Below are 23912 nucleotides of genomic sequence, written 5' to 3'. Positions count from 1 at the left end.
ACAAAAGCCTGGTCCTTGAGTTCTGGAGGAACCATTATGCCAAATTTGGTTATGATATCTTAGCAGGTATCCGAATGCACAGCCAACAAACATACAATGGTACCTTGGTTTAAGAACAGCTTAGTTTATGAACAACTTGGATTAAGAACGCTGCAAACCTGGAAGTAGATGTTTTGGTTGTGAACTTTGCCTTGGAAGCAGAACATGTTCTGCTTCCTGCTGAGTGTGTTCCATTTGTAAATTGAGTCCCCCGCTGCTGTGGGAAAGCACGCCTCGGTTTCAGAACGCTTTGGTTTAAGAACGGACTTCCAGAACGGATTACGTTCGTAAACCAAGGTACCACTGTATTTCAAAAACGTAATGTGAAGAAACAGACCTGACCGTTTCCCCACTTCCCGCTTTTGTTTCTTTTCTCCCCAGGGCCCTCCTCTATCTCCTCTCCGCAATGCCGCAAGCCTCCGAGCACCGCATGAGCCGGGCGAGAGAGCAGTCGGTCATCACCTCTCAGCCGAAAGCCACCTCCAAGCTCCCCAATGGACACCGAGCCCCGAGCCAAGAGCACCGCGGCTGCTCCTCCGCCGCCTCCAACGGACTTTCCGTGGCGTCCAAACTGCGCCCGTTGCCGCCCAGGCCAAGCCCTCTGGATGACAGGGGCAAGAAGCTGGAGCTCGACCGAGGCCGGGCCTCCAAGCGCAGCGACACACTGCGCGCCTCTGCCTCCCGCCGCGGCCCCGTCAAGGCAGACCACGCCCTCAAGGTGCCCGGCTGCCCGCAGGCCGGCACCATCTCCGGCAGCGCCTCCTTCACCATGCCACCTGGGGTCCTCCTGGGCGGGCCGGACTCAGACCGCCGGAGCGGCAACCTGCTGCGCTCCAAGTCGATCAGCATCGGCGACTTGAGCCAGTCCGGCAGCCGCGGGGAGGAGCAGTTGAGCGCCGTGCTGAACCGGCTTGCCCTCCGGGACCGCAGCCCATCGTGCAGCCACAAACATGGCCTGGGCGCCCTGGCCCTGAAGAGGAGCTCGTCTCTGCGGAGAGTCAACGTCACCCCCGGGGCAGATGGGAGGCCGTCGCCCACGCTGCTGTCCGTCCGCACGGAGGGCTGCCCCAGGACTCGCGCCCTCGACCCGCAGGCCACGGAATACGCTCGCTCCCAAGACGTCCCGGTATCCACCAGCCCACCCCAGAGCAAGGGCCCTGTTCCGAGCAGGCTGGAGGAGAAGGCCACTGCTGTAAGGGACTGGCAAGGGGTGCCCAGCAATGATCCTCTTTGGGGGAATGGAGGGCTCCAGGCTTTACAGTAGGGTACACGGTGTGAAGAAAGTAGATAGAAGGAACTTTATTAACCTTAGAATCCAGGGCTGTCTAGGAAACTGATTGGCAGTAGACCCAGGGGCAAACTGAAGAAAGTAATTCTCTGCAGCACATATAGATTCACTCTTGGCATCTCTGTATTTAAGCAGTTGCCTGGGAGTTGTAGGCACAAAGGAATTCCCTGTGGCAGAAGGGTCCTGGATTCCTCTTCCGTCCTGCACCCCTCACCTTTATCCCTCCTCAGCCAAAATACTTTGCAGAATGCTTTCCCCTTCCTCCCCCCTTCCTCCCTGGCTGCTAAGAATCCGGTGTCCTGGGTTTCCATATTAGACATGGAGGACCAGCCTCTTAGCAAGCTAGTGTTTAGAAAACAAAGTGTGGGATACTTATTATTTATTCAATTTATATTCCGCCCTTAATCCAAAGATGTCAGGACGGTTCATAAGATAAAAATACAGGATAAAAGCACGAAATCGATAGTTAAAACCAAAATGAAACAATAACCCCACCCCCCACCCCAAGAAACACATTTAAGAGCCGTAACTTTTGTGGCACTATGGGGAGTACGTTGCCGTGAAGTGCAGTCACAGTCGCCATTTTGGTTTGTCTTAAAGCAGGATTGGTGTAACCTGTGGCCCTGCAAATGCTGCTGAGCTCCAGCTTCCACCCTCCCTGACCATTGGCCATGCTGGCTGGGGCTTACGGGAGTCCAGCAACATCTGGAGAGCCAGAGGTTCCCACTCCCTCCTTTAAAGGAAGGACAGAAGACAAATTTGTGGATGACTTTTGTTCATCACTTGATCGCCTGATAAAGCTCCCATGTTCAGTAGCAATATACCGCTGAATACCAAATGCTGGGGACAGGCTGTTGCCTTCACAACCTGTTTGTGGGTGCCCCAGCATGAGCCAACTTCTTTCTCTCCTCTCCTGGTGCATCCCCCCTAACCCTCCAAAATAATTGCCCCAGAGGGTTGTGTGAGCAGAAACTCACGCTCGCTGGATTTCCCTTGATGTTTATGCTGTCCGCTCCCGCTAGTTTTTAACTGCTTTGTTTCATGTTCCTCCCAGGCAGACATGCACACACGCAGGACTCTCCTTGGCAGGCGGCTAAGTATCTCTAACAGAATAGACAGCCACAAGAGTTCCCAGCATTCCTTGGGGGTGAGTCTGTGGGGGGAGAGCACCGTAGTCGTTAAGCTGGTTTTAAGTGGCTCAGCTGCATTAGACACACTTAAGTGGGTTTATCGGCCATGGAACCTTGCGGGTTGTGCTTCGGCGAGTCAGACAGAGATCCTTCTCTGAGAATTCGCAGGAAGCCACCACCAAAGGAAGTTTAGGGGAACTGGTGGTAGTTTGCCTGGTTTAGAATTGTGACATGTGAACTTTCCTTATACTACTAAGGCAGAATGCTGGCCCATCTAGTTCAATATTGTCCGCAGTAACGGGCAGCAGCTCCTTGGGATTTTCCATCCCTACCTGGAGATGTCAGGTCCATCTGTGTATAAAAGCAGATGCTCTACGCCTCTGAACTATCCCTCCAAAAGAATAATAACCATTGAATAGGTTCCTATAGAGCTGCCCCTAGCTGTTTGCTTTCCCCTCTGCCTCACAGGAAGGCTGCCTCAGTATCCTTCATATCAATTACTTACAGTCCTGTAAATACTGGCAGATGGCCAGCATGGATCCGGTTCCCCAAGGCAGGAGGGTGGAGTTCTGGCCTGACTCCCACCACATGCCAGCTGCTGGAAAATGAGACAGCACAGGCATGGCTCCTTGCAGCAAGGCGCTTTTGGTGTCGTTCGGGTGTCAGTGGGAAACTTAGGAAGCCTCTGTATACAGAGTTGAGTTTTATCGGAACTGACTCTTGAGGGTTTCAGGCGGTTGGCATCCCCAGGTCTACTTGGAGGGGCCAGAGATTGAGCCTGCAACCTTCTGCATGCAAGGCAGATGTTCTGCCACTCAGCTACAGCCCTCCTCCCTCTCAACAGTGGTCCAGACAGAGAGGAGGGCATAAGAAGCTGTCTTCTACTGAGTCAGACCATTGGTCCATATAGCTGCTCAGTATTGTGTATACTCACTCCAGGATTTCAGGCAGGGTTCTCTCCCGGTCCCACCTGGAGATGCTGCTGGGATTGAACCTGGGACCTTTTGCAAGACAGATGCTTTCCCCATTGAGCTATGGCCCTTCCCCAAGGGGTGTTGGCTGTTCATTGTGCTGTCACCCACACAAATGGTTTTCTTTTCCTTTTTCTGTTTATTGCATGGTGAAAATCAGTAAAGCTTTTTGTGGACAAACTTCGTCTCAAGGAGCAGCCTCTGCACAGTTGCATTGCAAGCTGCTTCCACTGGTCCATCTGCCCCTGTTGGAGCCATCTCAGGAGATGCCTCCTTGTGGCCTCTCCAACACTTGAAAGCAGGAGGCAGATGGGAGGGAGGGAAAGGAGACTTTTCTTTGGTGATAGCCTATCGAAAATCACATTTGTTTCCATAGAAACAGATGCATGGAACAAAATGTATAGAGTTAGCAGATGTCTCCCCTAAATCTTTTCTGTGAGTGCAGGGACCGTCTTTTATTAGAGGGGGTGGGGATGGCTTAGGGGAAGGCACATTCTCAAATGTGCCCATTTTCTTCCACTGCTGTCCCAAGCTGGCAGCCCTTTTGCTGAACCTGGACTGATTTGGGGGTAAAATGTCCACGCCCAGCTCCTAGCTCACTATCTGCACCCGGTTCCCCCGGCTAGTGACTCTGGTCGACTCAGGTGCTGACATCTTCCAGAGTTGTAACGGCTAATTAATTCCCTGGGGCAAGGATTCACTTGCGCAGTTTTTATAGGTCTGTGTAGCTGTCCGACTTGCCCTGCTCAAGGTAGCTTTTGGGGAACATCCCACTGTGCCAAGGTGGGTTGGCCCACTGAGAAGTCGTCCGAAGCAGTTACCCGCTGGGTCTCGGGGCTTTTCTCGAGGACGCTGCAGGGGCCTCTTGGGGAAGCTGCTAGCCGTAACCCTGGTCACCCTGAGCTGTGTATATTTGCTTTGGTTGTGTTTTTATTTTGCCGCGCCGTTCCCTCCCTGGCTCCGCAGTTCTCCGAAAGCGTTGCTGCTCCCCAAAGTAGCTCTTCCTGCTAATTAATCCCGCCGAGATGAGCCTCCAGGAGGAGCCAGGAATAGCCAGGGGAAATCGGATCAGCTAATGAGCTGCTGGCTTATAGGGACGTGAGGGAGGGCCCGCCAGTCCTTTTCCCCGCTTGGCGCCGCGCAGGACGAGGGCTGCGCCTCTTTCTCGCCGGCTCTTCAAGCGGGAACGGGCAGCGGGGGAGCCATGCCGGGGCTCCAGGGGGCCACTCTGGTGGAGCTGCCCCGGAAGCTGCACCGCACGTTGGCCACCAAGCGGGAGCTTCATGGCCGAGCGGCGGACATCTCTGAGTCCGTGGTCCACACGGCGGTGATGGGGCTGCTGCTGATGACCAGCGAGGTAACCCCCCCCCCAATCTCTCCCCGTTGCTGCCACTAAGTTGATAATGTCTGACGCGGCTTCATTGCGTGGCTTTATTGTACAGAGGTGCCCTGAGCCTCTTTCTCCGTATCCTTTACCTTTTACCTTTTTGGTTCTTTGGCTGGATTTATACCATTCCGTTCCATATGGGACAGTTTTCATTGTAATGAAGGATGATTAAGAAACTTGACTATTAAAAAAACACCTGCTGTTTGCTGGGAGAATTTGAGGAACAGGGAGCTTTGGCCTATGGGACAAGGCTGCAGCTGAGAAGAGCGTGGAGAATGCTTTTCCTTGATTTCATAGTGGATGAGAGCAACGCTTGTTGAATTATTTGTTTCTGACCCAGTAGTTGCCTTTAATTCTGGCCAGCGACTAGCGACCCAGTTACAATGTTTGTGATGAGATGTTTCCCTCCTTCTCCTCTTCCGCCCACTGCAAGAAGAGGAGAGGACATTTTTAATAGCTGTTTGAAAGAGTTTTTTCTTGGAGGATCTACCCTGTGAGAGAAACCTGCATTTGCTGCAGTTCCCTTCTATATTACTAAATTCATACCCCACTTTTTCCTCCCAAAGTTGTCCAGAGTGGAAAACACACAAGCAAGAAAACAATCTGAACATCTTAAAAACACCACTCCAGTACGGATGCAGGCCTGCTTTTATTGCACCACACAGCTATTTAAACATGAAGAGGCTTGGTCTTCTTTTGCAGTTGGTCTCTCTGATCTCAAGCTCTTCCTCCCCTCCACCACAAAAAAGGAAATTGAGTAAATCGACCAGTTAGTGATGCCGCTGGGGTGAAGTGGCTGTAGGTCAGGGCACAACCTTCCTGTCAAGGGCCAGTAGTCTAAAGAAGGGGTTGGCCGGATATGTGGGGCTGATGGACTCCAATTCCAGACATTGCTGGACTCCCATCAGCCCCAGCCAGAGACATCGGCAGGGCCACAGTGTCCCCCTTCGGAGTATACAACAACAACAACTTCATATGCTCATACAGTTCTCTTACATTGGAAAAGGACCATAGTTCAGTTGATCAAGCCCCTCCTCTGCCCTCAGAAGGTTCAGTCCCTGGCATCTTTAAGTGGAAAAGACTCTGAAGTTCTAGAAAGGCATGGCTGTTGGTGTGGAGCCTATTGGGTCCTCTGGATGTTGCTCAGCTGCCTCCCATCAGCCCCAGACAGCAGGACCAAAGTTAGGGAGTTGGAGTCCAACAACGTCTGAAGGGTGCCTGATTCCTTCCCCCTGGAGCTAAGGAAGGATTGGTATCAGGACTTGTTTGGGGGCTTGCAGCTCCTGTTTCAGAACTTCTTGGTTGCAGTCTTAGAAAAATGCCCCAAGGGTGCCTCCCCCCCCCAACTTCTTGATTGTGTTCAGATTTCCTTCCTGTCACGGCAAGTCGCACAATATAATTGCGTGTATTTAAATCCTCAGCGGTTACCGCTCAAGCTAACCTGCTTCAGAGCCGCTGTGATTTGCTCACTCCTTCTCTGCTCGAGACGACTAGGTAGGGGAGCTGGAACTCCTCCACAGCTGGAAAGGAGAGGTGGATTGATTTGAGAAGCCTGCAAAAGGCAGCTTGGCCAGAAACTGCAGTGGAACGACCCCTAGACCATGGAGAGGAATCATGCTGGGGGGTTGGGGAGTTCTGGCAATGCCACGAAAGAGACCTGTGCCAGTCTTTGGGATGCTCACTCTGTATGTGTACTTAAGTACGGATGTATCTGTCCATCCTGCATGTGGAGACGTGAGACGAGACAAGCCTATTATTCCCGCTGTCACAACACGCAAAACATCCCTCCCTCTCTGTCTCTCTCATTCACTCTGTCATTTGTTTTTGTTTTTTCCAGACGCATCACACTCTCCTGCTGGGCTCTGGGCACATAGGTCTCCGCAACCTTGGCAACACGGTAAGAAGTGGGCGCTTACCTCCCCAGCCCCAGGTGAAGAGAACTTCCCTCCCTGCATAAGGGACTTGTCACAAAGGTTTCTTTTGAAAGGCCCCAACAATGTGCAATTTTTGTTACTCAAAAGACGCCTTAAAATAACCGGCATTGAGAAGTCGAACTTGGTAGGAGGCGAGGTAGCCGTGTCAGACTTGCCACAATGAGAGCAGCAGAAGTGATGTCTCTTATTGAGTTTGTTGTGCGTGTGTTTTAAAGCAAAGGTGGCAAATCTTTTCTGGGTTGGGTGAGATTTGCATCTTCCCCACCCCTGGAGGGCCACATTTGACAGGTGGGTGGGGTTGCCCACCTGCCAATTGCCTGGATCCACAGTGGCATCTTGCGATGCAGCGCTTTGAAGTCCTGACTTTCGGGACTTCAAAGCGCAGCGTGGGACTGTTTGAAAGCCCTTTTGCAAACCGCCCCAGCTGCTCTTTAAAACTCCAGTTTCAGAGGCCACATTTGACAACCTGGTAGGCCAAGATCGGCCTGTGGGTTCCCCACCGCAGATGATTTTGACCTTTCAGCTTGTATGATGTGTGCATATTCTGCACAACCGCTCTGTGCCGAGTGCAGAAAACAAGTTTGGAATTCTGCATCCAGGTGTTGCTGAGGGAGGTGAGGTTGGGTGGTATGCTCCACGAATGTTCTGCACTAAGCACCAAAATCGGACGCAGGACCCAGCATCTTTGGAAACTCGGTGGGATTTTAGGTGCTGCCTGAAGGCAGCTTGCAACCCTGCCGCTACAGTCCCCGTTCCTAACCCTAAATCCCCATCTGGAAGTTGTGGGAGCCTAGCAACAAGGACACACACACCCAGCAACTGTGCCAACCCCAGCATAACTAAGAGCATACGCTGTGGTTGGTTGTTCCAAAATGGCAGCACGCTCCTGTTTCCCACCACCACCAGGAATTGAAGTCAGGATTGCTGGCTAGGAATATGGGTGTTTTATTGCATTCTGCACTGGAGCACTAGGTAGCTAAAGTTCTGTTCGCAATTGTTCCCCCTCCTGTCCAGGCACCGACTCACCCCAGGCCTTCTTTGCTCCAGCAAGATTTTATTTATTTAAAGGCATTTTAAAACAGCTTGTTTATTACAGTCATACCTTGGATCCCAAACGCCTTGCAAGTCAAACATTTTGGCTCGCAAACGCCACAAACCCGGAAGTGACTGTTCCAGTTTGCAAACTATTTTTGGAAGCCTAATGTCCAACGCGGCTTCCGTGGCTTCTGATTGGCTACAGGAGCTTACTGCAGCCAATCAGAAGCCGTGGTTTGGTTTCCGGATGTTTTGGAAGTTGAACGGACTTCCGGAACGGATTCTTTTCGACTTCCAGCGTACGACTGTATTACTATTCACTAAACAGTGTGCAACATAAAAACCGCGGGTTGTAGCCAATGCAAATCCTATTCAGAGTAGACCCATTGAAATTAATGGACCTAAATTAGGTGTGTTGGTTTTTGAAATATTTCTTACTGTGTTTTCAAGAATAAGGAAATACATCAGCATAGGAAGTTACTTGTTGAGTAAAGTACCGTATATATCCATGTACAGTGGTACCTTGGGTTAAGAACTTAATTCTTTCTGGTGGTTTGTTCTTAACCTGAAATTGTTCTTAACCTGAAGCACCACTTTAGCTAATGGGGCCGCCATGCCACTGCCCCGCCATTTCTGTTCTCATCCTGAAGCAAAGTTCTTAACCCGAGGTACTATTTCTGAGTTAGCGGAGTCTGTAACTTGAAGTGTATGAAACCTGAAGCGTATGTAACCCGAGGTACCACTGTATAAGACAATTTGTTTTTCCAAAAATAATGTCAAAATTTATGGGGCGTCTTATACACGGATAGTGCCGAGGGTGTACTGGCGACTGGTTTTTGCTGCGAGCAGGAATGTTTCATTGGCGATAGGGATGTTGATTTGTGTATGCGGCAAGGGCTGCTGCGGATAGGCTGCTGCTGCGGGAAGTGGGCAGTTGAATGGCAGTTGCTGGCGGGTGATTGTTTTTGGGCCCCCTCCCCAAAACCCTCAAAAACTGTGGGCAATCCACTCCAAAAAAAGCTGAACAACTGAGGACAACCCTCCGCAAAAAAACTCAACAACTGTGGGGCATCTCCCCCCTCCCCATTTTCTTAAACCTGAGTCCCCAAAAGGGGGGCATCTTATAGACGGCAAAATACGGTGTGTTGGTGCAACTGTATTACACAATTATACTTCCCCCAGTCAGCAAACAACCATTCGCAGAGCCTCTGTAACAAACTAACTAAATGAAACAAAACTGAATCTCCTGCCCTGTTGGTCTCCCCACCCCTCTGAGTTGAACCAACATTGGATACACCCCAAAGGGAGGGGGGCTTATTCAACTTGTTTTTGCTGAGAGTAGACCTGTTGAAATTGATGGCAAAGACTAAGTAACGGCATTCTGTAATACAGGGGTAAGGATGGAAAATGTCCCATTTTCAAGTCCCCGCCCTGTGATGTTCTGCAGGGTGCTGTGTCGCGAGTAGAATTTTCCCAGCCGATTTAAAGGTTCTCCCGGGACTGTACAGGGGCAGGTGACCTTTCAGGTAGCTGCATCCTGTGTGTCTTCACACCATCCCTTTTGGGGGAACAGGAATGCTGCAGGCCATGATGATACCCCCATTGTATCTCCTCCTCCAGTGCTTCATGAATGCTGTGCTTCAGTGCCTGAGTAGCACCAAGCCCCTGCGGGACTACTGCCTCCGTCGGGAATTCCGGCAGGAACAGCCCAGCGCTCTGCGGACCCAGCAGGAGCTGACTGAAGGTAAAGAGGGGAAGCGGAAAGACCCTGCCCTGCTTTTTCTGTTGTTGTTTTCCCTCCCGTCGGCAGAGTCGGTTATGTAACCAGATCACTGTCTGAACGAACTTCAGCTAAAAAGGATCCTTGTAGTGAGCCAGCAATCTAAATTGGTCTCTGGAGGGCCTTAATCCAATCCCGGTTGACCACTATTATATAAGTACCTCTGCCTTGAACAAAGTATTATATAATTAGAGGACCTAATTCCAGCACTGTCCTGTCCTGTCCCTTTCTCACCTGCGAGGTATTCATAGGCCACCGTCTCTGGCCTTCAGCTTGCAAACGTATTACAGGAAACACCTACATAAATATTGTGGGACAAACTGCCCAGGCTTATAATCCACAATTTTGAGGTGGGGGGTGGAATGGTGGGACAGGGAGAGGATTATGAAAGTCACTCCTAAAGCAGCGGGCGTTTGATATTGCATTGTGTTTGCACATCTTTTTCCATTGCTACAGCCCCTCCTCTGACCCCCTTGATAGTTTTCCACCAGCAGCATCTTTGAGCCTGTCCTGTTGGGAGGGAGAGGGTCTAGGTATGAGTTCTGCCTCTGCCACAGTCTTCCCTGTGTGGCCTTGGACAGGCCACATACCTAACTCCAAGCCCCAATTCCTCATTTGTAGGACAAAACCAGGAATGGTAGCATATTTGCCGTGTTTCGAGGAAGAGGAAGCAAAATGAAATTTGCTGAGTGTTTTCCCTAGTGTAAAAATGGAGAAGGAGAAAGGGAACAACTCCTTTATTTTCTTTTTTGTGGCTCTTCATTCTCCAGCCTTTGCAGATGTCATTGCCACTTTATGGCACCCCGATTCCACGGAGGCTGCCAACCCCAGCCGCTTCAAAGCCGTCTTTCAGAAATACGTGCCATCCTTCACAGGATACAGGTGAGGCAAGTTGGGGTACCCATTGCCTTATCCCTGCCCCAGTGCGGTTGCACATTTCTTACCCACCCCAACATTTCCCCCACCCCGGCCTGCCCAACCCTTCTGCCTTTCTTCCTTTTCTAGCCAGCAGGACGCTCAGGAGTTCTTAAAATTTCTCATGGATCGGTTGCATGTGGAGATTAACAGGAAAGGGCGCAAGACTCCCAGCATCCTCTCTGACGCCAAGCGACCCTCAGTACTAGAGGACACGGACACCTTGAGGTGAGTGCAGAAAATGTGGTGCCGTCTTGTGAGCTGGGCAGAAGAAACTGCTCTATACCACAAATCGGAGCATGCTTCTATTTTTTAAAGGGGAGAGGGCAGGGATTGAACCTGAGACCTTTGGCTTGCGAGGCGGGTGCTCTACCACACAGCTACAGTTCCTCCCTGAATGTGTCAAGCTGCTGTATACCAGGTCATCTATCCCAGTACAGTCAAGTTGCATCATCTGGGCATTTTACTTACACAAATTCAGCTTTACATGCCCAGTTGCGGCTCCATTCCAGCCTTTTTCTTCTACCTCCATTTCTCTCTCTCTCTTACTCACCTCCCCCCCTCCCTTCTGCTGCTCACTTTCACATGGGGGAGTGAGGGGAGGTAGCAGAAACATGGGGGAGGTCTTCCCCATGGGACTTCTCCACCACCAGCAGCCAAATGAAAAGTAACTTTGGCTATGCATGGTTTCCACATATATATTCAACACCTGGAACTAAACCCTTGCATGTGATGCAACTTGACTGCATTGTCTGCTGATAGTGGCTCTCCACAGCCTCAGGTTTTTGGCAACTCTGCTATCTAAGAGCTCTTATGTTTTGTTACTGTTTACAGTCATATCTTGGGTTGAATTTGCTTCAGGTTAAGGCTTTTCGGGTTGCACTTGGTGGCGACCCGGAAGTAACGGAGCGTGTTACTTCCGGGTTTCGCCGCTCACGCATGCACAGATGCTCAAAATGACGTCATGCGTGGAAGCGATGAATCGCAACCCACGCAGGCGCGGGCGCGGATTGCGTTCGCTTCAGGATGCGAATGGGGCTCCGGAACGGATCCCATTCGCATCCAGAGGTACCACTGTATATAAAGTGATTGTTTGAATGATGCCAGTTTCTACTATTGACACAATATATGCCGCTTTTCAGCCAAAAGAGACCCGCAAGTCAGCTCATAAAAGAATAGATAACACAAATGCCAACACAAATGATAAAAATTCAAAATAATTAACATTTGAAGAGTGTTTGACTGCGTTCGTTTTCCTGCCAAAGAGGCAAAGAGCATTCCCTACACACACAAAATTGAGAGCAAGATCAAATCTTTAAGCAGCGGCTCCTCCTTATAAGAGTCCCAGTTAGGGGGGCAAGGCAGGTGGAAAAGCTTGCCCGGGTTGATTCCAGGAGTCTTTCCCATGACTGGAGATCCTTGGAATTGGATCTGGAACTGCTACAGTGGTACCTTGGGTTAAGTACTTAATTCGTTCTGGAGGTCCATTCTTAACCTGAAACTGTCCTTAACCTGAAGCACCACTTTAGCTAATGGGTCCTCCTGCTGCCGCTGCGCTGCCGGAGCACGATTTCTGTTCTCATCCTAAAGCAAAGTTCTTAACCTGAAGCACTATTTCTGGGTTAGCAGAGTCTGTAACCTGAACCGTATGTAACCTGAAGCGTATGTAACCCGAGGTACCACTGTATATGCAAAGCACAGGCTCTGCTACTGCTTTATGGCCCCCTCCCTTAAACACCACCTCAGAAGAGAGAGGAGATAATGCTAGAAGGGGCTTCCCAAGGAAGCTGAATGTTGGAAGATTCAGGACAGACAAAGGAAAGTCCTTCACTCAGTACAGAGAGTTAACCCGTGGAACTCACTCCCACAAGACGAGTGGTGGCCAGCAACTTGGATGGCTTTAAAAGAAAATTAGGCAAGTTCATAGAGGAGAAGGCTCTCAATAGTTGCTTTCCACGGTGTCTGTGTTCTCCCTCCACCGTCAGAGGCAGTTGCTGGGAAGCGCAACTGAGGAGAGTGCTGCCACTTGCAGGCTTCCCAAGGGATCTGGTCAGCTACAGTGAGAGCAGGCCTTGATGGGCTTTCTGGTCCTGCAGGGCTTTTCTTATGTTCTTACAATGGGCTCATATTTCCTGGTCCAGTGGCCTGTCCTAGTGCAGGGTGTTTCTGACCTACCTGGGCTAATGTGGCGAACAGTTGGGCCTGACCTCCCAGTGTAGCTGAACTACTAGCAGCGCTCAGAGTGTGTCTGAGCACATAAATGCTGGAGGCTGGGTTTCTAGTCACCGCTTGAAGCCTGATTCATACTTGCATCTCCATTGCTCAGTGCGGAGCTTGGATGTGAGAATTGCCATGCTTGGAAAGCGTTTGTGTGTGGAGGAGGTGTTTGATGAAATCTTCCCTGCGGTGACTGGTTGTTGCTTACTTAATAATAATAACTAGCCATTCTGTAGCACTCCAGTTTTCAAGTGACATTGCAGACATTCTCAGGTAATTTTTACAACACCCCCTTAACTTGGACTGGTATCGTCACACCCACGTTTCAGATGGAGTCTGAGACTGGCTTGCCAAAGACCATCTAGCGAGGTTGCTCCTGAGGCAAGATTTGAACCAGGAGCTTACAGGTTCCCAGCTCAGTCTCTTACCCCCATGCCAGCTATCAACTTGCTGCCACTGAGCTTCCAAATTTCAGGGGTTGATGGGCCTTCAGTTCACCATCAGTGCCTGGGATTGTAAGCTCATCAGGGGCCTGTTTTGGCTTTCTTCTGCAGTGATGCATTGGTACTGATGTTGCTGAATTAAAATAATAATCGTTTTGCAGGTGGGCTCTGCTTCCTCCTGTTCTCTGCCCCGGTAACCAATGCCCCACCTCCATCTAACCCTCTTCCACTTCCTGCTCATGTTGCTCACACTCTCCTCTTGGGTTTCTTTCCTCCCCCCCCCCCAGTGATGACGAACAAGCCAACCAGATGTGGAAGCGCTACCTGGAGCGAGAAGACAGCAAGATAGTAGGTGAGCAGGTGTTGTTTCTTGCACAACCTTGGACTGCCAGCTCCCATCATCCCTGACAGTTAGCCAGGGACTGATGGGAGATGGAGTCCGGCAATCCCTGCCGGGCCACAGGTTTCCCCCATCCCTGCCCTACAGCATGGGAATGGTCTGAGCTGAGCCATAAGGTCGAAATGATTTGCCTGTGACTAAGCCAGTCTAAGAATCGCCCACCTGGTCACACAGGAACATGAGGGCCACTCGAGGGTAGACCCAAATTCAAATGCCAGTGTGCAACTCCTACAGGGTGCTTTTGATTCCATCTATTATCAGCTTGAAATGCTCCCTTGGAGCCAGAACGCATGAGCTGTAGCAGAATGTGCAAGTCGAATGCTGTTTTTAAGCTGGCCCACACAGTAACAGAAGCATTTCTTTCTCTCTCTGCGCTAGATCTCTTTGTCGGCCAGTTGAAAAGCTGCCTCAAGTGTCAAGCGTGTGGCTACCGGTCGACCACGTTTGAAGTTTTCTGTGACCTCTCCCTGCCTATCCCAAAGGTAGGCTCCTAGTGTCGTCACGGCAGGCTTCAGGGCAGATGCTGTTAAGTGACTGATGAAGCTTCCCTACAGCAAGTCAGATAGCTAGCCTGGCTAGCTCAGAACTGTCCACTAATATGACTGGTAGCTTAAGGGATACTTTTTAACTGGAGAGTTAATCTGGGAATCCTCTGGAGTGTTTTCTCTTTTAACTGGTTAACTGGTCAAAGTATTGGGGTTTTCCCCCTATCCTGTAAGCCAGGAGTAGGGAAGGTGGGGCTTTCCATATGTTGCTGAACTCCAGTTTCCATCATCCCTGATGACTTTATACTGGCTGGGGATGATGGGAGTTGGAGTCCTTTGAGCTCTGGAGGGCTACAGCTTCCCAATTGCTGCTGTGAACCACTTCAAGAGAGAGGTTTTTTTATAAAAAAAAAAAAAAGGTGGTGATTTTAAAATTAAGATTCCTGGTTGTCATTTTGTGTTTATCTACTCATGAGCAATGTCAGAAATGGGCCGCCCACCTGTCAGTCCCCTGTTGCTACACTGACATCAGGCGATGCTTCCTTTTGAAGCCCCAGTTGTCAGGACTTTGAAATGAACCGTAGGGCTTTCAAAGCCCCCCACGTTTGGTGTGGTGTAGTGGTTAAGAGCGGTAGACTTGTAATCTGGTGAACTGGGTTCGCTTCCCTGCTCCTCTACATGCAGCTGCTGGGTGACCTTGGGCCAGTCACACTTCTTGAAGTCTCTCAGCCCCACTCACCTCACAGAGTGTTTGTTGTGGGGGGGGGGGGAAGGAAAGGAGAATGTTAGCCGCTTTGAGACTCCTTCAGGTAGTGATAAAGCGGGATATCAAATCCAAACTCTTCTTCTTCTTGCAAACTACTGGACTGTGGACCTTTCCTATAATTTTGCAGTGGCTCAGAAGCAGCAAGAAGGAAAAGGGAGGGGGTTTGGCCATCTGAGCAAAGGGACTTGACATCCCCTTGAGCAGGGGAGGTAGACTGAGCTGGGGGAGGAGAGGTTCCTGCACCCAGCCTCTGGGTAAATTTTGGCACTTGCTGGCCTGGCAGTGGGGCAGAGGGACTGCCAGAAGTGGAGATCTTCATCCCTGCGTTTGTTTTTACGTGTGAGCACTGATTTTTGTAAGCCTCCTCGAACGTTCAGCCTAATGGATAGGGTGGTGGTAAAGATGATCTTTCCAACCAAACCCTTGCCCTGATTTCACAGAAAGGCTTCACCGGTGGGAAGGTATCTCTGCTAGACTGCTTCAGCCTCTTCACCAAGGAGGAGGAGCTGGATTCTGAAAACGCACCAGTAAGTTCATCGTGCTTTTCTGCCACGTGGGTGATGGCATTAGCAGTAGCACCTGTTTTATTGAATTTGTGGTGTCTTTTTGTTTAAATGATAATTGTCTCACTGTTTAAGAGGTTTTTTAAATAAAAAAATCTCCAGTGGTTTATAAAAGCTTTTACAGAAATAAAATGAAGTATAAGCATCTTCTTCTTCTTCTTCTTCTTCTTCTTCTTCTTCTTCTTCTTCTTCTCTCTCTCTCTCTCTCTCTCTCTCTCTCTCTCTCTGAGCAGGTGTGTGACAAATGCCGGCAGAGGACCCGAAGCACCAAGAAGTTGACCATCCAGCGCTTTCCTCGCATCCTTGTGCTACGTATCCTTTCTGCATTCTCCCTCCCCCACCCCCGACCCAACTTCCCCCAAGAATTGGGAGCCAGTCAGGGCTGCAGCTGGCGGCAGAGCGCCCAAAGTATTCTGTTTGTATTTTATCTGCAGATGTAGAAGCCACTTTGCAACCAAAGGTTACCAAGCGGCGTACAGAAAAATATCAAGTTGAAATCCCAACTCAGTAAACTACAAGGAACAATAGCAATTTCTACAGTTGTAAAATTGTTGTCCTGTAGTATGACTGCGCCACACTGCAGGGAGAAAGTGGCTGCTTAGAACAGTCTGTTAAAAATGTTAAGATGGTCAAACTGGCCTACTTTTCAGGCTGGTTCTGCAGAATTACACAAAGTACTTGGGATAAGCGATACATACAGTCATACCTCATGTTATGTTTGCTTCACGTTGCGGCTTTTCAGGTTACAAACGCTGCAAACCCGGAAGTGTTTATTTCCGGCTTCGCCGCACGCGCAGAAGCGATCTGCGCGCTTTGTGCATGTGCAGAAGCACACTATCTTTTTTTAAAAAAAAATAAATTTTTATTAATTTCCCAAAAAAATTATACAATTTTATCCAAATTTTAACAAATAAAAAAAACATTTTGGACTTCCTTCAGCTTCTCTGGTAATCATCCATAGTTATTCTTCAGTACGCATTCCCTTCGTTGTATTGCCATTTATCTTCCCTCCCCCTTCTATTTCTTTTTGACAATACATCTTAACTTTTACAGTGCTTCTTGAAACCCCACTAGCGTTGTTTGCACATCACACACATTTTTCAGATATTCCACAAACTTTTCCCAGTCTTCGGTAAACTTTTGGTCTCTCACATATCTTATTTTCCCATTTAGTTTATCCAATTCAGCATAGTCTGTCAGTTTCATTCTCCATTCTTGTATCGTCTGTATTTCCTCTTGTTTCCATTTCTGGGCCAATAAAATTCTTGCTGCCGTAACTGCATACTGAAAAAGTTTACAGTCCTTTCTTCTTATTTCTTTTCCTGTAATCCCTAAAAGAAAAGCTTCTGGTTTCTTTACAAAAGTATATTTTAACATCTTTTTCAATTCATTATATATCGCTTCCCAGAAACTCTTCACTTTCTTACACTCCCACCACATGTGATAAAACGTTCCTTCTTTTTCTTTACATTTCCAACACTTATTACATGTCTTATACATTTTTGCTAATTTTACCGGTGTGATGTACCATCTATAAAACATTTTCATCACGTTTTCCTTCAATGCCATGCATGCAGTAAATTTTAGATTTTCTTTCCACAATTTGCAGAAGCACACTATCATGCTTCGCGAGCACACAGTAGCGGCACTCTACTTACGGACTTTTCAGGGTGTGAATGGCACCCCGGAACGGATCACGTTCATAAGTAGAGGTACTGTAATGGATTTAGGGGTTGCTCGTGCGTAAGTTGCCGCCACTCCTGGCGAGGTTACCTGGTTAAACCCTTTCTGACTGAACAGCCTCCAGCATCGTGACTGTCTCAGTCGCTGGCAGAATCCGTCAGTGGGCGTTTCTTAAACTTTTTCCAGCACAAAAATTCCTTGACGCCTAGTCTCCGCCTAGACTCCCTGTGCGGAAGCCTTCTGCGCAGGGAGGGTGTGGGCAGCGGAGGACCCGTACTCTCTCCGCTGGTCTCCGGCGAGGAGTCTTGGAGCCTCCTCTCCGATTCCCCCATCTGCCCCCCTTCTCTACTGGTGTTACGCTGATTTCCTTCCCCAGCGGACGGGCTGCCTCTCTCCCTACTGGGACCCTCTCTGCCATCCCTCTGGAGCCTTCCCTCCACCTCTAGCTCCGATGGCAGTTCCCTGACAGGTACTGCTGTAAATCAAAATCGGATGCCTTCCTGGGTTTCCTAAGGAATTGGGGATTGGCTTCTTCTGGCCTCTAAATACGACGCCGCCAAGGCTATTCTGGCTTGGGTTTTCTTTTATGAGGAAGCATCGGGTTATGCTGCACTGATGTGTGTGATACTGGGTATCTTGCTCCTTTCCAGTCCTGCTGAGTTTAGGGGGGAAAGCAAGAGGTGTATTCTAGAGCAGTGGGACCAGTGGTCAAAGTGCCCTTGCTGCACTCGGCACAGGCATTACAGTCCTTCTCCAGGTTGAGTCCTGGAGAAAACTGTATATAATAAAATGGCTTGTGCAAGGTTTTGCAATACAAGGTGGATGCCAGGAAGCTGCTGAAGCCCACCTAGTCCCCTAGAACAGCTTGACGCATGAAGCGACAAATTTATATAATATATATTTCATTTCATTTATATCCCACCTTTGCTCCAAGGAGCTCAAGGTGGTGTGCCTGGTTGTACGCCAGTGTGGTGTAGTGGTTAAGAGCGGTGAACTCGTAATCTGGTGAACCGGGTTCGCTTCCCCGCTCCTCCACATGCAGCTGCTGGGTGACCTTGGGCCAGTCACACTTCTCTGAAGTCTCTCAGCCCCACTCACCTCACAGAGTGTTTGTTGTGGGGGAGGAAGGGAAAGGAGAATGTTAGCCGCTTTGAGACTCCTTCGGGTAGTGATAAAGCGGGATATCAAATCCAAACTCCCCTTCTTCTTCTTCTTCTTCTTCTTCTTCTTCTTCTCCTGACCTGTTTTATCCTCACAACAACCCTGCAAGGTAGGTTAAGCTGAGAGGCAGTGACTGGCCTCTAAGGTCACTCAGTGAGTTTAATGACCGAGTGGGAATTTGAACCCAAGTCTCCCAGCACTTTTAATTGCTTCGCCACCACAGGCTTAAATGAAACATATAAGCATGGTGCTTAAAAAGCAGGCTAAACCCGTGAGATTCACTTAGATGCACACCTGCCATCAGGTGTAGAATTGGAAGGATGAGTTTACCGTATTTTTTATTAATCATTTATTTACGGCATTTACACCACCTTTAGCCAAAAAGGTTTTCAGAGCAGCTTACAAAAACCAAATACTATCCCTGCCGTGTGGCTCACATTCTTAAAGGACACGACACACAAGGAAGAAAGGATGGGAGGAGGAAAAAACAAGCTTGAGTACTTCAAGCTATAGCCAGTTATATTGGTTTATGTGTTTTGAGAAACAGTGAAAAGCAGGATATCAGTTTTGAATAAACAAAATTCTTTAACTCACCCTATCCCAGACCTGAACCGGTTCTCCACCACCCGTTACTCCATTAAGAAATGCTCCGTGTTTGTGGATTTCCCCCTCCAGCAGCTCAACCTGAAAGAGTTTGCCAGCGAAAAGGCCGGTGAGTTGGCATGCCAGGTCTGGGCCAATCCCTCCTGTGCCGTCTCGGGGCCTGCTTGCTGGAGAAGGGGAAGTCTGAGCTCCTCCTGTTCTCTCTCCCTGTTCCAGGCACCCCTGTGTACAACCTCTATGCCCTGTGCAATCATTCTGGCAGCGTCCACTACGGCCACTACACAGCCTTCTGCAAGGACCAGTCTGGCTGGCGGGTTTACAACGACTCCCGGTGAGCAAAGAGAAGACGATGGCTTTCCTTTCCTTTCCAAATCTCCACTGCGCTGATTCTAGTCTAGTTCTAAGGAAGCTTTCCTAGATCAGAAGCGGGGGTGTAAACACTCTCCAGGGTTTTGCAGCCAAACGACGCTGGTCGGGCCATCCAAATTCTGCAACCCGGGTTCGAAATGCGTAATTTCCTTGTTGAGTAATTCTGGGGAGGAGAATTCCCCGGACACTGAAGGCCTCTTCCATGCATCTCATAGGGAGATAGGGAGTAAGACCGTTGGTCCAGATCGCTCAATATTGCCGCGTCTGTCTACTATGGAGTCAGGCAGGTGTTCTCTCCAGGGCCTGCCTGGGGGTGGATGCAAAGGATTGAGCCTGGAACCTTGTGCATGTAAAACACGCACTGAGCTGTGGCCCATCCTCCCAAAAAAGGAACCTGGGATATATAGGAAGCTGCCTTGTATTGAATCAGACCGTTGATTCACCTAGCTCAGTGCTGCCTGCTCTGACTGGCAGCAGCCCTCCAGGGTTTCAGGCAGAGGTCTGTCTCTCCCAGCCCTACCTAGAGATGCCCAGGATTGAACCTGGGACCTTCTGCATGCAAGGCAGATCCTCTCCCACTCTCATTCAGCCACACTTGTTGAGGTTTCACACACACACACACACACACACACACACACACACTCAATCACTCACTCACTCTCAGCTGTTTTGTAGGCATACGGAGTAGAAAAGTCCTTTTTTTTTTCTTAAATCAAACCGTGAAGGGCAGGAAGCTGAAAACTGCACCCTGCGTCAGCATTTTCCAACTCTACAATTCTGTGATTCCGCACCCGCTGTGGGACTGTGGCGCTCACCCAGGCCAGCTCTTATATGGGTCAGAAGTCACTTCCTGAACCCTTCCTGCCTGTGGCCTGCTTCTTTGCACCATAAATCCTGTGCTCTGCTCTGGACCAGGATGCTAATATAATTAGGTAGCTGTACTAACTAAGTAGCTTAAGACACCTGTTCCTAATGTGTGCCCTGCTTGGCAAGGGTTTAAAGCAGGCCAGGCTGCTGCCTGAAGACCCTTGATGCAGCCTTGCAGCCAGCTGCAAAGCCATTCAAACCCGGCTGCCCTAGAACCCAAATTCTGCAGTGTGAACAGCTCAGGTTTTTTTTTTAAATGATATTTATTAAAATTTCAAAAGAAAAAGATTACATTGATAAAAAAAAATAACAATAGAAAAAAGAAAAATACAAAGTACAAAAAAGAAAAAACAGTTAAAAACAATTCCATCTTTTCATCACTTCTCTTACATTTACTTGTTTCCTGGACCTCCTCATACCTCCCTTTTTTGTATTCCAATTCAATTTGTTAGTCCAGCAATTCCTTTCCCTCCTTTTTAATCCTGATCTTTAATCTTAATATATTATAACATTAAGTTTTTATGTATTGAAAACCAATTTTTCCATATTCTTTTATACCATTACAGCTAGAAACCACTTAACTTCAATCCAACATCATTCTAACATTCATTAATTTTACAATATTTCTGTAAGTAGTCTTTAAATTTCTTCCAATCTTCTTCCACCGACTCTTCTCCCTGGTTTCGGATTCTACCAGTCATTTCCGCCAATTCCATGTAGTCCATCATTTTCATTTGCCATGCTCAGTTTTGCAACCAATGCAAAACAACAGCAAGAGGGTTGTATCCAACGTAGAGTAGACCCATTGAATTCAGCAGGCATGACTGACTAAAGTTCATTGATTTAATTAGCTGACTCTGAGCAAGAGTGAGCAACCAAAATCTCTGGTTTTCCTCACTGGCATGTTTTCCCCCCTGCTCTTTAGCACGATACAATCCTCTCCTGCTCTTTATGGGATGCTGGACATTGCCCTGCCCTCCAACCTCTTGGAGTCTTCTTTGGCCGTCACAGTGCTTTCTAAGATTTCATCTAGCATAGCTCATGTATCACCACAAAATCAAAATGGCTACAGAAAAATAAGAACCTGGCAATTAGAGTGATAAATTATCTGGCCCATGCTACACCCTGTGACTTTGGCTTTCTTCTATACACTTGGCAGTGGTTATTAATTTTATTTAGTATCCTCTACACACATGGAAGGGACGCGGGTAGCGCTGTGGTCTAAACCACTGAGCCTAGGGCTTGCCGATTGAAGGTCAGCGGTTTGAATCCCTGCGACAGGGTGAGCTCCCATTGCTCGGTCCCTGCTCCTGCCAACCTAGCAGTTCGAAAGCACGTCAAAGTGCAAGTAGATCAATAGGTACTGCGGCGGGAAGGTAAACGGCGTTTCCGTGCACTGCTCTGGTTCGCCAGAAGCGGCTTAGTTATGCTGGCCACATGACCCGGAAGCTCCCTTGGCCAATAAAGCGAGATGAGCGTCGCAACCCCAGAGTCATTCAAACTGTACCTAACGGTCAGGGGTCCCTTTACCTTACACACATGGAAGTTTACAAAAGTACTGGGCAGGGAGGGGCGGCAGTACAGGCGACTCCAAATTTCCAGTTGGTTCAAAATGCAATTGCTTATTTGACACTGGGAGGAGATCATATCACTGGGAGGAGATGTGGTCTCAATACCATCAGCTTTGGTTATTTACTGGTTTCTAGACTAAATTCAAAGTGCTGATATTAACTTCCTAGAACCAGCACACCATAAGGGCTGCCGTCTCCCATGTGACCAAGTCTGAAGTTCATCTTAAGATGTTGCTTTACTGTAAGACAGATGTGGGGAACCTGAACTGCAGCTCCCTATGAGCCCCAGCAGATGTGATCAGTGGGCAAGGATGATGGGAGCAGGGGCAGACTTTCAGATTTCACCAGCGCCCTTTGTGGATCCACCTCTTGCCTTCCAGTCCGCTCAGTTCAGTACATTAGAGTTGTGGTGCGCTGCTCAGCGCCCAGTGTGGCAGAACTGGTCACTCTGCCTAAATCCGCCTCTGATGGAAGTTGTAGTTCTGCAACATCTGGAGGAGTATCCCAGGCGAGTAAGATGAGCAGGCAAGTAAGATTTCTCTGCTAATGTGCCATCCTTTCTCTCTCCCCCCCCCCGCCCCTTTTGCAGTGTGTCTCCCATCAGTGAGAACCAGGTCCCGTCCAGCGAGGGCTACGTCCTTTTCTACGAGCTGGACGACATGCACTGGAAGAAGCAGTAATAGTATTGGAACCCAGCACTTTCGGCCCTGCCGCCCCTCTTACCTCATAGAGACTGGTGCTCGGGTCTTTTTAAAAAAAATCATTTTAAAAAAGCGACGACGACAAAAAAAAAAAACAATAAAAAAACAAACGACACTGTGTGGGGTTTGTTTCTACGAGTGACCCGGGTCATCCACTTCTCCATATACGTTCCCAGGTTTCCTTTTTATTTTATTTTTTCCCCTCATTTGTTCTTTTTTTAAAATAAAAATCACCAGGTCTTAAGGCGGGATGGGAGCGAAGTGGTTGCAGGGCAAGGCCTGGCAGAGAGAGAGAGAGAGTGTATGTGTGGGAGCTTGTGAAGGGATGTGTGTGTGGGAGGAAGAATGCACAGAGCCTCCATTGTCCGTCCGCTTGCCCCCCCCCAAGCCCTCAGGGGAAATAACATGCGCTTACCCCTCAGTCTGACTGTGGCAGCCACTACTGATTTTAAACGACTATGTGACTTTGTATATATAATGATGGGTTTGTACATAGATGACAAGAGAAAAATGAAGAGGTTGAAACTTTTTTTGTGAATAAATTTACTAAAAAAATAATAACAAAAATGGTGTTTGTCTTACTTCTATTTGGGGGAAGGGGTCATTTTGGGGTATTGGTTTAGAGCAGGCTTCCTCAACCTCAGCCCTCCAGGTGTTTTGAGACTACAATTCCCATCAGCCCTGACCACTGGTCCTAGCTAGGGATCATGGGAATTGTAGGCCAAAAACATCTGGAGGGCCGAGGTTGAGGAAGCCTGGTTTAGAGTGTCGGACAAGGACCCAGGAGAGATCAGGGTTCAAATCCTCACTCAGCCATTATGCTCACTGGGTGACCTTTAGGCTGTGGAAACTCAGGCACTGGTCCCTTTGGATGAGAAAGAATTCAGGTACTTAATTATCATTTTTATTTCCAATTGTGAAATGGTTTATAGGTGTGAGTGTGTTCATTTTGTGTGTGTGTGTTTGTAACAATGCTTACATCTTGGCACAGAGTTCTGTGCAATCTAGAAGCAGGCACATGTTTTCTTGTTGCAAGACAAAAAACTGTGGTACTTTTTGTGCTAGCATAATGAAGCCTGACTGATTCCTGGGCAAAACTGTTAGAAGCATTAGTTGGTTGCTGGGGTGACCCCACCAGAGTCCAATTAGTATCTCTACTCATTTGGGATACAGGAAGCCCCAGAGAAGGGGTGTGCATCTCTCTCTGGGTTACTTTTTCTTTCTAAAATTCTCTGGTGTGTTTATAAAAAGTTTTTCTCTCCCTAGCCCTGAGAGTGTCATTTGTCTTTATTTGAGGCTTCTGTGAACTAAAATATAATTGCCTTTAACACAGGAGACAAAGGAAATGTGTGTGTGTGAGAGAGAGAGAGAGACAGAGAGAGAATTGTATCCTAGAGATTATCAGAATGGCAGTGGTGTTTAGGGGCTTCTGTTCGGGTCAAGATTTAATTTTGAAGTGCATTATTTTCACTGTTACTGGGACTGTGTATTTTATTATTATACCTTATGAATTACAAGGGGATTGCTTAATTTTATTGTACATTTCTTAATGAACTGTTTTTGTTAACTTGTTTTTTATTGTTTAAATTTTGTTATATTTTGTA

General features: G+C 48.5%; 1 protein-coding gene across 4 annotated transcripts in view; it reads left to right on the top strand.

Annotated features, from left to right (window-relative positions):
- Positions 1-22423, top strand: part of USP21 (ubiquitin specific peptidase 21) — a gene marked incomplete at its 5' end in the record, with an annotated part of 28734 nt that extends 6311 nt beyond the window's left edge. For 3 of the 4 annotated variants that reach the window (XM_080984593.1, XM_080984595.1, XM_080984596.1), the window contains 13 exons: positions 421-1231; positions 2382-2474; positions 6653-6712; positions 9405-9528; positions 10335-10446; positions 10570-10707; positions 13427-13491; positions 13918-14021; positions 15231-15317; positions 15587-15665; positions 18802-18909; positions 19017-19131; positions 22197-22423. In XM_080984593.1, the coding sequence (XP_080840719.1) occupies positions 421-1231; positions 2382-2474; positions 6653-6712; positions 9405-9528; positions 10335-10446; positions 10570-10707; positions 13427-13491; positions 13918-14021; positions 15231-15317; positions 15587-15665; positions 18802-18909; positions 19017-19131; positions 22197-22287 (1987 nt within the window). In that variant the 3' untranslated portion in view covers positions 22288-22423. The remainder of the gene's footprint in view (positions 1-420; positions 1232-2381; positions 2475-6652; positions 6713-9404; positions 9529-10334; positions 10447-10569; positions 10708-13426; positions 13492-13917; positions 14022-15230; positions 15318-15586; positions 15666-18801; positions 18910-19016; positions 19132-22196) is intronic. The other variant, XM_080984594.1, reaches the window with a different exon arrangement.
- Between the last annotated feature and the right edge of the window lie 1489 nt (positions 22424-23912).

Source organism: Podarcis pityusensis (genome assembly GCF_964106645.2).
Source record: "Podarcis pityusensis genome assembly, chromosome: 16".
Lineage (NCBI taxonomy): Eukaryota > Metazoa > Chordata > Lepidosauria > Squamata > Lacertidae > Podarcis > Podarcis pityusensis.
Note: the sequence above shows the minus strand (reverse complement) of the source record. Positions and strands in the feature narration are given on the sequence as shown.